The 13,441-nt window shown below is 34.6% G+C and overlaps 1 protein-coding gene across 1 annotated transcript in view; it reads right to left on the bottom strand.

The window, feature by feature from the left end:
• LOC123554608 (glypican-6-like) overlaps positions 1–13,441 on the bottom strand; it is a 74,391-nt gene that overhangs the window by 19,886 nt on the left and 41,064 nt on the right. The window contains exon 4 of the mRNA XM_045344859.2: positions 11,811–11,976. Coding sequence (XP_045200794.1) covers positions 11,811–11,976 — 166 coding nt within the window. The remainder of the gene's footprint in view (positions 1–11,810; positions 11,977–13,441) is intronic.

The raw sequence follows: 13,441 nt of genomic DNA, 5'->3' as shown, positions 1-13,441 counted from the left end.
CTGGTTCATGTTGTATTGACAAATATCATGCCTGACAGGTATCTTGCTACTTTAGTGGTTGTGTTTTCACATCGCATTTTAGTAAAAAGACAGTGTTGTTCATATAATGTAAGATGATTGACTTAGTACTGATAAGACAATATCACCTTTCAGATTATTTAGTATTCAATTATAGAAAGAATTAAGAATTTTTAAAACGTTTTATTTAACTTTTAGCAGACATACATGTAATCAATTTGGCCAGGTTCGCGCCATTTCCGTCCGAACATGTGTTGTATTCTAGCGGTCTTAACATAAAATTTAGCCTGGTGACCCATACATTTTTAGCCATTTTTATGCTCACAATACAATTATCTATACACAAGAAGAAAAAGAAAAAATTCTATGAAAGAGTTTTTTCAAAATTAAAAAAAAATATTCTTCACTATGGGTATTTTTCATTGAAAAAAGTTCACAAATGTAAATATGAAACTTTTTTTTTTTCATTTGTACCCATTATTGTAAGGATAGAGTATTACAAATATGACTATGATATCAAATAAGTATATAATAAAATCTGTAAAAAGAAAAAACCGTATTGTGCTGCCTGGATGTATATTTTGGTTGGTATTTATAAAAAAGCAGAAAATTATGAAAATGTTGAAAAATCGCTGGCAGTTTCAGCAACAGTGGGTGTGTTCAAAACAATTTTTTACAAAAACAAGCCTGGTGACCTATTGTTTTTATTTGTTCATTGTTTTCAGCACACATTTTCCTATCATATATGTGAATTAAAAAAAATTCTATGAAAGGAAAAAAACTATAGGAATTCTCTTTAACTTGGTATACGGACCATTTATTTCTGACTTAACGATACACCGATACTGCAAAAGAGAAATCTATAGGAGGGAAATAAATCAATTATCTATCGCAAGTGTCCAGCTACTTCATCCGGATCGGCCTCGTAAATACTGCTTAGTTGGCCATTATACGTCCAAATATTTTTCAACGATGTTTTGTCATAACGCCACCCTGATAAATCTAGGCATCAGCAGGCGAACCTTTGTGGCGGACTTTTACCTAATCTCCTCTGTCAAAACTGTTTAATGAATGACAATCTAATTTGAATAAAAAAGTATCTGAAAAACCATACCGAGATTAAGTTTCTTTACACAGGGGTAAAATTACCAGTCTGAGCACTTAATATTGGATCGAATAATCTTTAAAAATTTCATACGCAGTACCATGTCACCGAATTCAATGGACGCAAAGTTTACATTTCTATATCAACGTGTTATCGCGGGTATTATTTATACTTGCGATTTATTTGAAAAAGATCTATTGGAAGCCTATGAAGAGGTCGGCTGAATGATAATTTGATGACATTACCATAAACAAGAGACAATCTTTTCCACAATCTTTGTCTACTATATCTACCACTAAGCTATACAGCTATTTACTTAACGCAGACAGTTTTCATAATTTTTATATCTTCGGTACATCAATGTTAATGTCCTATTTTTCATGTTTATAGTTTAATGGAATCCCAAATGAGATATTTGATATTTTGGGTTATGAACATAGGTTTTTCCTTACAGAGCTTTTATCAAGCTATTCTCAATAAATCATTCACTGCATAATATATAAATAAACACCACATACATTCAGGGGAGAGATTATTTGACTTTTGGTATTGGAAAGTGTTGTACTAAAGTGTACCAACCCAAAAAACCTCATGGCCCAAATTCTTCAACATAAATGCACTTTTATGAATTTAAGAAACAAAAGAAGTAACCCCTGACCAACATCCAAACTCCTACCACCAATCCCACCCCCAGTAAAAACACATTAACATGTAAAGTGAATAAAAATTTCAGCAGACCCAAAACAGTATATTCAACAAAACTGAACTTGTCAATAAAAAATCAATTTCTGCTTTACTACAGAAATGAAGACAGCTTTTCATCGTAAATATGCCACCGGCAAGGCAGAAAACTTGCAATTTCCTTAAAGAAGATGAACTCTTCCTGAAAGTTTTCTTGCAAGATTTCCATTATTTCTCGCAATTCCAGTATTTTCGTCATAAAATTAGGACCAACTTCTGGCATATACGCCATTCCGTTACCTCATTATAATGATACCAGACGTAAAGTATTCAAGAAACACCAGACAAGAAAAAAGAGAGAAAATGTGTTTGAAATAAAATAATGATAGCAATTTTTATCCTGTTTCACAAAATCTATATAATTCTTGGCAAAAAATAACCGGCATTCATAGTCGGTATTTTCATATCAATTCAGTCAAGAAACACTGCTGGCTCGAGTTTCAACGGCTTGATCATCAGGGCTAACTTGAGCAATAAGTTTTGTTTTTTTTGGATTTAACGTTGCACTGATACATGATAGGTCAAATGGCAACTTTCCAGCTTTAATGGTGGAGGAAGACCCCAGATTCCCCTCCGTGCATTATTTCATCACGAGCGGGCACCTGGGTAGAACCACCGACCTTCCGTAAGCCAGCTAGATGGCTTCCTTACATGAAGAATTCTGCGCCCCGAGTGAGGCTCGAACCCACATCGATGAGGGGCAAGTGATTTGAAGTCAGCAACCTCAGAGAGAATAAGTATTGTTCCCGGCCATTTTCCTTATATTTTCCTGACAACCTTCACGCACTATGTAAATGACTTTGAATGAACAGTTTGTTTACTGTATCTTGCCTTTTATATGGAGCATTTCGTATAGCAGAATGTAAGACATATGCCTTCCAACCCTGAATCTGTCTTCCAACCCAGAGGCCAAAGTCTAAATCTTCCTTAAAACCCCCGAGGCCCAAGCCAAACTGCTTCAAACCCTGAGGCCCTAGATCACAGCTCTGACCCTTAACTCCACCCTATCCTCCCTTCTCATTAAACACATAAATTTAAGCTGTCCCTTAGTAAAAGAGAAGTGTGCATTCAGATTAAAGAATTAATTCATGTCTTTTTTCCTCTCAAAAAGGTACAGATTCACCCAAAAACTGTACTCTTTGCCTAGTTTCTCTTTATGTACCAGATACACTTTGTTATTATTGGTATAATTCTTTTACCTGACTTCCTTCTCAGTTCTTAAATATCCAACAAGATAATTGTTAATCTACCTTAGAATCAGAGGAAAATTCTCCAACAATTTTCATTCATACATTTTATCATCACCAGCAGACAGAATATTTAAAAGAGGGGGAAAAGCTGCAGAAGACATTGACCGCCTCAAATAATGATGAGGATGAGCACTTCAGTGAGTCAGGAGGTTTCAATTAACTGTGTGTACACTGTATAACAATGGCTGCTTCCAGTATTCCTTGGTTGCTAGTGGTAACCAGGAAGTAGAACATCTGACGTCTGCTGCTTCAGTTTTAAAATGTCTGCTTATTGTATTTGCCATCTATTTTCTCATCTCTTGTTTTAATTCAGGTGGGAAACTTAAAATCTATACCTGTAATCCTCTCCAGAAAAAAAAGAAGTCTGGAAAAAAGACTGCGTGGTGTAACTGAACAATTTCTTTTGTATTTGCAATTTCAAAAGAATGTTAACAACATATACAAACTACTCTGAGAAAAGTTTTAATTAAAATTCAAAATGTAGGTGTTCCCCTTAAAGCTTTGCAACATGCTTTATTATTAAACAGGCAAAATATATCTTTCTGGTTACAGCTGTAGAAAGATTTTCCTACTTGTTCCGAACACTTTGATATTCCTTTACAGGAAAACAATAGCCAATGAGGCATTTAACACTAAAGGTAGTGGACTCATTAAGACAACCGGCAAAATTACGTACTCTCCGTATGGAATTTCAGCATTTTCGGTTTTCATAAAAAGTTTCGTGTTAGTTGAGCCAGAATGCCGGAACCACGGGCCGCTATTGAGACAGCATAATCAAGGAAATTGCTGATCCATAAACAAGAACCTTAAAAATGATTCAAAGTATAATTCACAGCATTGAATATTTACAAAATATGTTACAATCTGATGCTGCCCCGGAGCGGAACAGAAGAACCACAAAAACTGCAAAGAAAATCAACTGATGAAATAAAGGTTTAGAGGAATTTTCTGAGGCAAGAAAACAATTATTTTTTTACCAAAACAATTACTTGTCTAATAAAATTTGTATTTATGTGGATTTTGATTCAAACTTTGAAAGGTAGCAAAAAAGATTGTGATTAAACATGTTTATATCAGCTTTCCTATGATCGAAAAATGCCCCACAACTAAGTCTTAGACAGCTAAGCAGAATTACTTTTATCTGATTATAACAGAATCCGACACAAAAAAGGATCACCCTGAAAATTAAATGATCGCGGGAGAAAAAACAACAACAAGGAAATCATCGTTCAGCGACGGGCAAATGCGACTAGAATTACTGTGCACTAATACTTTATAATCCATTTTGTATCGACCACGAAGACCTTAGTTTGTCGACTATTGACAGCAGAGTAAGAACTATAAATTCCAATGGCTTCAAAAAATAAGGACAGCACTACTTTCTGGCGGAAATATTGATGCACAGCAGGCTTTGATAGGAAAAAGAGATGAATTTGTAACAGTTCAATACACGATAACTGATAACAGTTTTCTTCTGCAACGATTTCATTCAACAGTCTCAGATTGAAGACTAGATGGCAAAGCATGGACAAAATAAACATGCGTATTATGTAATAAAACAAATTTTTTCATGCTGTAAAACCTCATTTTCATCCATTTTGAATGGAATATCTAATTTGTTTTCGTCATGTTAAGTCTTTCCTTCATGGCTTCAGACTTGGAATTTATTGAAGCCTTTTCTGGTCATTCTAAAAATTTCTGCATGTTGTAAAGTCTTATTTCTTTCAATTTTGAAAAGGAATTAAATTAAATTTATGTTTGCCATAATATTCTTTCCATCATGAAGGCAGATCTTATATTTATTGAAGCTCGAAAAACAGATCATCTTTCTGGTCATTTTAAAACCGAGTCTGTCGACCAGTGTAAAAACTCTGATTCTGAGCTCAGTCTACAAACTGACCAATGAAATGAAACCATTTATAGACTGGTTTTCAAAACTTAAATTTTATAACCTTGAATCTTGCTCCCCAGAATATTTCAGCCAAGAAGCAGTCTAAAATCACACCAAATTCATCATGAAGATTAATGCATGATAGGGAAATCAAATTTTCATACCTCTTGCAATCTCAGCATGAGAAATGATATAATCGGAGAATCTTAACATATTCTACATACTACAAACTTCCCAACAACATAAAATCGTGCCAGATTCCATACTTCTTACTAGACAATATGTGTAGAATTTTTATTATATTTTCAAGAAGATCTTTATAGTGTAAAAATTCAGAACACTGTAAATGCTAACCAAATTCAAACTTATACCTTCATAAAACACTTGTGAAATTCAACTTTTCTGTTCAAAACTGCATCTTTTTATTGCGGAACCTGTGAGTACTGCATGACTTATCAGACAATTTTAGCAGATACATGATTATCTTGAATAGCAAAAACACATTGTACACATACTGAAATCTATACCGAACAGCATCAAAACATAAACAAAATCACAGAAATTCTGCTACACTCTGAAGTAGATAATTCTGTTCGCTTTGTCAAAAATTTGCCAAAACTGATTAACTAATCTGTATGTAAACCCCTTTTGTTAGAAAAGGCTGTCAGACACTAATCTTTCTAAAGAATTATCTTCAGTAAAAAAAAGTCCCATTCCTGACAATTATCAACAAATCAGAATGTTTGAAGAATGGGGAAAGTAATGAGTAAATGATCTTGAAACAATCTTCCTTGCATCTCTGATAAAATCTCAACTAACAAATGGGTTACAGCATTGAAAGAGGGCATTTATTATACCTAACAAATAACTCTAACAATGAGAGAAAAAAAATGTTCACAAATTCATTAAAGTTTAAAAAGTAAAAATACTAAAAATTCACTGTATTGAATACTCTACAAGAATCTTAATGACCTGAGACTTTCACCTAAATGAAAGTAGAAACTTGCACAAAAATGTTACCCCACCCCACATCCATCAAAATAAAGGGAGTTAATGTTTACAACTTGGCAAAAATATTTAAATAATTAATAGATATAACATGGAAATGAAGTATTTTCAGTACAAACAATTGAAGGAGAGAGGTTGCTATAGCCTTATACAACATTAATCACAAATATTGTGGATATCTATGAGGGACCAGGGGATGTATTTTCACAGTATGTGTGGAGGTCAGGCAGAAGAGTGACCATTTTTCCTGGAAATTTCACTGGAACAATGAATAAACTGACTACATCCATCACAATGTCCCCCAAATTTATTGCAAAGACTAGACTTCCTCACAAACATAAAATCAGCACTTTTACTTTCCAAATCTGAAGAAAAGGTTGTAAAATTACCTAAGATGAATGACAAACACTCTTGGTCAGTTTGACATCTGTACCATAAATATTTCATACTTCTTAACAAGAAACAGTACAAAGACCCATACAGGTTAACTAAGGCCAGGAACCACTATCAATAACCTATGGACATGATTTAATGGTCTCTGGCACACTTCTAGGCCATAAAACATTAAACACCACAAAACCAACAGCTCTGTTATCATGGCAGATTTTATTAACGATAGGCCAAACAGATAGGCAAACCTGTCCTATGGGAGAAATTCAGGGAGCTGTTAAAAATTTATGCTACCTGATTGTTGTCTGGGCAAGTTTATGGGGCATAAAACATTAAGAGCACACATTCTTACATGAAATGATATTCATGTTCTGAAATTTTATGACAACATTATGGACATAGTTTCATTAACATCATGTAAGTATGCAAGTCAAGAATGACCTTGACATTGGCAAAAGATACCAACTTTAATGTAAATTTTTCATATTCTAAGGCAAACCTGAATCAAACAGACACTACTGGGGCAGGCTGAATGTGGTTGATATTTGCGAGAGGTCTGTATTCATAGGTTAAGAAACCCTTCAAATATCAAAATGTTGATTTTTTTTTCTTTAAATCCATAATGTAGTTTAAAAGTTCACTGGTGCTATTTTGGAACACACACAGGTTTGAACATTAAAAGACCTCATCAAAGTGTTTCAAGTTTCTCTTGTTCGGATACAAAAAAATAGCTCGTTTTAAGTGATCTCAAGTGGTATTTAAAAGTGATTACAAAATTATTATATTGATTTTGGCAAACATGATCAAACCAAACCATCAAATTGTATCATAATTTATGTAATTCAAAAAAAAATGAAAGAAAACTGATAAGAAATGTATGATCTATTTTGATTCATCATTAAAAACAAAATGCCGGCAATGTAACATGGAAAATGACATTTTCAAAGATTCAAACCAAGGTGGGGTACGTTCACAGCAACAGTTACTGTTCATAGCACAAAAACATGCCGCAACCATTCTGCATGAACTCTTTTCAGGGCAAGCAATAAGCCGTTTTTTTTTTCCTATTTTTTCCTGAAGCAATTAGTACAGGTACGTCAAAGACTACCTGTAAATAATAATCGTTCAGCTGTTATTAATATTTATGGCAAAAGAATACTAGATCCTGGTAGCTTCAAAGCTTTTCTCAAGTACTGAACACTTCATGTGAAATATGACCTTTAACTGGCCAACCAATGGCAGCACTCCCAGTAACTCTTGTGTTTGAACAGTTCTTCACTAATTTGTCTTTCACAAGAGCCTGCAAACTTGGTACTTTTAAGGTCAACTTTATCTGTTACAAATTACGACCCTTAGATGTAACTCAAAAGACTTACTATTAGCAAGAACTTTATTTCTGGCTAATATTCGGGAGTTTCATTGTTCTGGACTTCGAACTTTTTCGGAAAAAAATTTTTACAAGCACGTCTCAGTAAATTCTATTTATATCCCAATTCATTTGACGGTTTCATTTTTCAGACTGTCTCAAATTCAATGTTTCGCAGACAGATTGGAAGAACTTCACCAATCATTTATTGTGTGTTTTTGTAGGTTTTTAACTTTTTAAGTCACACTTACACAATTATTGATCATATGGTTTTAATTTGGCTTATAATTTATCCACGGAAATAAAGTTCCCCCAGGAATAAAGTTCATGCAAATTTTAAATGGCTGTTCTGTTGCAAAAATGTGCCAAATTAACTTCAGTAATAAGCAAAAACTATTAAAAACTTTTATTTTCTTGAACTGCACCGATTTGCAGATAATCTGGTCTAGTTTCCAGATACAGCCTGGAGAGTGGGTGGGTAAAGCATTCTAACAAGTAAACATGCCAAATATTTTAACTTTATAATATAATTTTAATTCCTATTGCGTAAAACCTTTATGGCTTGCATCAATCTGGGGTTAAAAGCTATGGAACAACTCCAAGAAAGTGTTGATAAAGAAATATAATAATCTTTCTTGTATCATACAAAACAATTGGAGAAATGAACCCCTTCATTCCTTGGCTATCTCATCAAAGAAACAGCTGTTACTTGTCTGAAGGCAAAAATAATTATCACCTGCTTTTTTGATATGAAGACCATGATTCAAATTATGCAGCTTTACAGGATGAAGTAGAAATTATTTTTATTCATTTTATGTACAGTCAAACTTCGTTCGCTTGAACTCTGAGGGACCGTCAAAATTTGTTTGAGCTATCGAAAATCATATATATATATATATAATAAAGGAATTTTGCGAGGACCTGACAATGATTTTGAGCAAAGGGTGGTGTTCCAATTATCCGCGTTTGAGTGACCATAGTTCAACTGAATATTTATTTTATGTTTCCAGAGAGCATGAAGCATGATTTGCATGGAAACTGACAGAAGGCCTGCTTGGACACATTGAAAGACTATGGTTTGCCTGGACATACAGACTATGACTTGCCTGGACAAACAGACTATGGCTTGCCTGGACACACAGATTATGGCTTGCCTGGACAAACAGACTATGCCTTGCCTGGACACACAGACAGACTATGGCTTGCTTGGACACACAGACAGACTATGGCTTGCCTGGACACTCAGACAGACTATGGCTTGCCTGGACACACAGACAGACTATGGCCTGCTTTGACACACATGCAATGGCTTGCTGGACACACAGCCAGACTATGGCCTGCTTTGACACACAGGCAATGGCTTGCTTGAACACACAGACAGACTTTGGCTTGCCTAGACACACAGACAGACTATGGCCAGCTTTGACACACAGGCAATGGCCTGCTTGGACACACAGACAGACTATGGCTTGCTTGGACACACACACAGACTATGGCCTGCTTTGACACACAGGTAGACTATGGCTTGCTTGGACACACAAACAGACTATGGCTTGCCTGGACACACAGAGAGACTATGGCTTGCTTTGACACACAGGCAATGGCTTGCCTGGACACACAGACAGACTATGGCTTGCTTGGACACACAGACAGACTATGGCTTGCCTGGACACACAGACAGACTATGGCTTGCTTGGACACACAGACAGACTATGGCTTGCTTGGACACACAGACAGACTATGGCTTGCCTGGACACACAGACAGACTATGGCTTGCTTGGACACACAGACAGACTATGGCTTGCTTGGACACACAGACAGACTATGGCTTGTCTGGACACACAGACAGACAATGGCTTGCTTGGACACACAGACAGACTATGGCTTGCTTGGACACACAGAGTATGGCTTGCCTGGACACACAGACTATGGCTTGCTTGGACACCTTGTTGCAAGATCTTTAATAAAAGAGGAATGCAGATATTTGTTAGCCTAATTAACATGCCACAGAAATGAGTATGGCATTTTTTCTGTGTATTTTCATCACTGCACATGTCTACTATAAATCTACAGATCATGATATTTTAATTACAATTAGCGGACAAAATATTTCGGACACAAAACAAAAAGACCTATTTCCTAGCTCTCTTACTAAAATTGTTACTTAAAAAATTATAATAGGCATCTTTGGCGCTTTTCACCATATAACTTGAACTGCATTACAAACGAACAAAAACAAAAACGAACAAAAACGTAAAATTAGTGCAAAAGTTAAAACGGAAAAATTCAAACCGTACTTCATTTAAAGAATGAATGATGATGTTCACTGAACTTTCTTTTGCCACCATTAAATAATAAAAGTGGTTAACATGATACCATACAGCTTTTAGACCAATGCAATCAATCATTCTATATCATACACTTGACATGGGTTTCTTTACAGCAACAATGATGGAGAAAACTTTCATAATCAAATATCAGGTTACCAACTTTAACTACATTTTGTGTCAAGCGCAGACTGGCCTTTAAAACAGTATTTTTCTCCAATGAAAACAACATTTTTACTCAGAAATCTTAACCGAGAGGAAGTCTTGTTGAGTTAAATTCAAGGCACATAGGAGTCATTTTGTCTCACAGAGTTTGAAATTCTGTCAACTCTGGGAAAAAAACAACAGGACTAAAAATACATCATTTTTCCATGTTAAAGTTTGTAATTCACTGAAGACAAATGGATTTCTGAAAGCTTTAATCTGTCTTTTTCCTTTTTCTCTCTTTTTCACCTTTTACTACCAACCAGATCTTACGTTCTGCTGCGACCATACAATTTCCTTCAAATTATACTACATTAAAAGGCATATTGTGATAATTATTAAGAACGAACACAAAAATGTATAATATCTTTCATTTCAAAACTACAAAAACCTTCAGGCCAGTTACTAAACACCACCTAACTGAAGTTTAATCAATCATACGTCCATCATAAAAAATTAGAATAAATTTTCAAAACTGAATCAAAATAAATATGAAACCATTCAAACAAGAACACAAAAGCGCCCTGCATAAAATCTTCACATTTGTCCAGTAATCATAAATTAAAGAGCACTTAAAGCACCTTTTAATCACAATTTAAGCATTGCCCATTCACCTTTGACCTAATTGAAATGTCAGATAAAAGGCCGAGGGAGCATTCCTGTGCCCACTTGAATCGGATTGGGTTCAATAGCATACAATACGTACTTAACAGTACATTATGGCAATGCATTATGGGCGCATTACAAGCATTTTCGTGGGGCTTTAGATGTCTTTATCGCTGCAAGGTATCGCCCCTGCAAGAAATGAGTTGTCGATCAAACTGGTGACTGACTGTCAAAATAAAATTGTCATGTACACATAAATTTCATGAATTGCCCACATTTTTTCCCCGCTTCAATCAAAATTGAAAATAAGAGGAACTGCAAAGTCCTATTTATTCATACTTACCGTCTTTTGCACGCCATAACAAAAATTTAATTATCTAATGGAAAAAAAAAATCCTGTATTTGTTAAAGTTAAAAACTGTCAGAATAATCCCAGTTGGAAATAAGAGAAGTGTTGCGTTTTGACTTTAAGGTAATTATATATAAATATTCAGGAATAAATCAACTAAGCCCCCACAAGAGATCAATGAATATAAAGCATTTATTGAAAAACAACCTTACTTATTTACTTTCAATTTATATGGCAGTAAAATGGAGACTCATGTGGAGCACAGTGGCCAGATAATGTTGATAAATTGTTTCGTTCTACTCTCTCACTGCAATGACACTATGTAACGACAGTCTAAGGCATACAAATTTAAATTTCTCAGTGATACATTGCTTTGAAAATGAATATGTTCCACTTTTCATTCAAAGCCATTTGTGGTTTTCGGAAGCAATTTTCCAGGAAATGGAAATCGTCATTTAAATCATTCACGTCTGCAAAGAAAGGCATAAATCATACGAGAACTGAAACCTCGTTTCCATTCTTTTAGCAGCCGGATTTTAAGACAACAGCACTTACCAATGTATTCATTCCATGCTTTGTTCAGCTCAGAATGGTGGGCAAGACAACCTTTCATTGTGTTGAGACAATAGTTATTACACGGCTTTGTCCTCGTGAGCCCGCCACAATGCTGGCAATACATCATTCTGGTCATGCCGCGGGTGCAAGCTTCTGTGGGTTTTATCTGTAAATAGCAAATATTGTACAGAAATAGTAAATTCCATAAAAATCATAATTATAGTCTGTTGCTTTTGCTATAGATCTGGCAAAAAGTCATCAAAATCAGATCTTTTTATAATGAATCTGCAAACACAAAAAGTCATATACAATTAGTTGTTTTACAAAGAATTAGGCAAAAATCATTAAAAAAAATCAGTTTTTTGTTACAATTGAATATAGCAAAAATCATAACAAATGTTACATGTTTTTATGACAAATTCTGCAAATATCTGAGATCACTTGTATTCATATCGAATTTGGCAAAAGAAGTTTTATACTGAATTCAGTAAAATAAACATAAAACCAATTTTCATATTGAATTCATTACTGCAGTATACTGTCAAGATGGAAATTATCAATTAAAGTTTCATAAAAAACATGCAAGGCATAAAACTGGCTTTCTCTGGTTCCTCTTCTGAAGTAGCCCCTCAATGTGCGGACTGAAATATTTGGCTTGAGGGTAACCGCGGCTCTACTAATCTACAAACCAAGTCTAGGCCCTAACAATAGTTATTATAATTGTAGCTCGATCTGGTATGTTGTATTTGGCTAGAGTGGATTTTGCCAGATCGGATCTCAAGAGGCACGCAAGCGCCGAATGTGATCCATCCTTGCAAAATCCACGAGAGCTGAATGCAAATTCCCAGATCTAGATCTAGCTACTGTTATAATGACCCTTTTAATATATACCTCTACCTGTTTGTTTGTTGTATTTTCAATGAAAGAAATCTTCGTTTGTCGATGTTAAAATAGGACAGAGTGAAGTTTTTGTGTGCGCTATTTATGGAACTGTGTCAGGTTATAGTAGTCCGGTAACATACAATACAAAAGATACAATACAGATTTTTTTCTACCAGTGTTCATATTTACTTAAGAAATACAAGCCTTAGTTTTGACAGAATTTATATAGGTATATAGTAAATGTATATATTAAACTCACTTCTTCTGAAATGATTTTTCTTACTTGATAAAATATTTTTTTCTAATTTTTTTCTAACTCTTGCTGAACATTATTGCTTAAAGGTCTAGCAGGCGTGTGTGCATGCACGTACAGTAATCTCTGTTCACAAGTTTCCCACTGCTTTTTTTTAACACAGATATTTTATCATAATTTTCAAGATAACTGTAGAGGGCATTACAACCCATTAAAGTCATAATTACAAACAAGTGTGCAGCAGAAATAAAGACAGTAAACAACACGCAATCCGAGCTATCAAAATTCATTCGAGAGGACAATTCGCTTGAAAACTGGCGAAAAAAACAAAACAATTAAGAACTGCAGATTATGATAATATTTCTTGTGATTTTTTTTTTGCTCTAAATGTTTATGAAGACAGATGTTTATATGAGACCTACAGTAATAATTTTACTGCCTGAATTAACTTTAGTATTTCTGCATACCAATAAAACAATCATTAAAGTTTTAAATA

Source organism: Mercenaria mercenaria, chromosome 7 (genome assembly GCF_021730395.1).
Source record: "Mercenaria mercenaria strain notata chromosome 7, MADL_Memer_1, whole genome shotgun sequence".
Lineage (NCBI taxonomy): Eukaryota > Metazoa > Mollusca > Bivalvia > Venerida > Veneridae > Mercenaria > Mercenaria mercenaria.
This window is presented reverse-complemented; position numbering and strand designations above follow the sequence as displayed.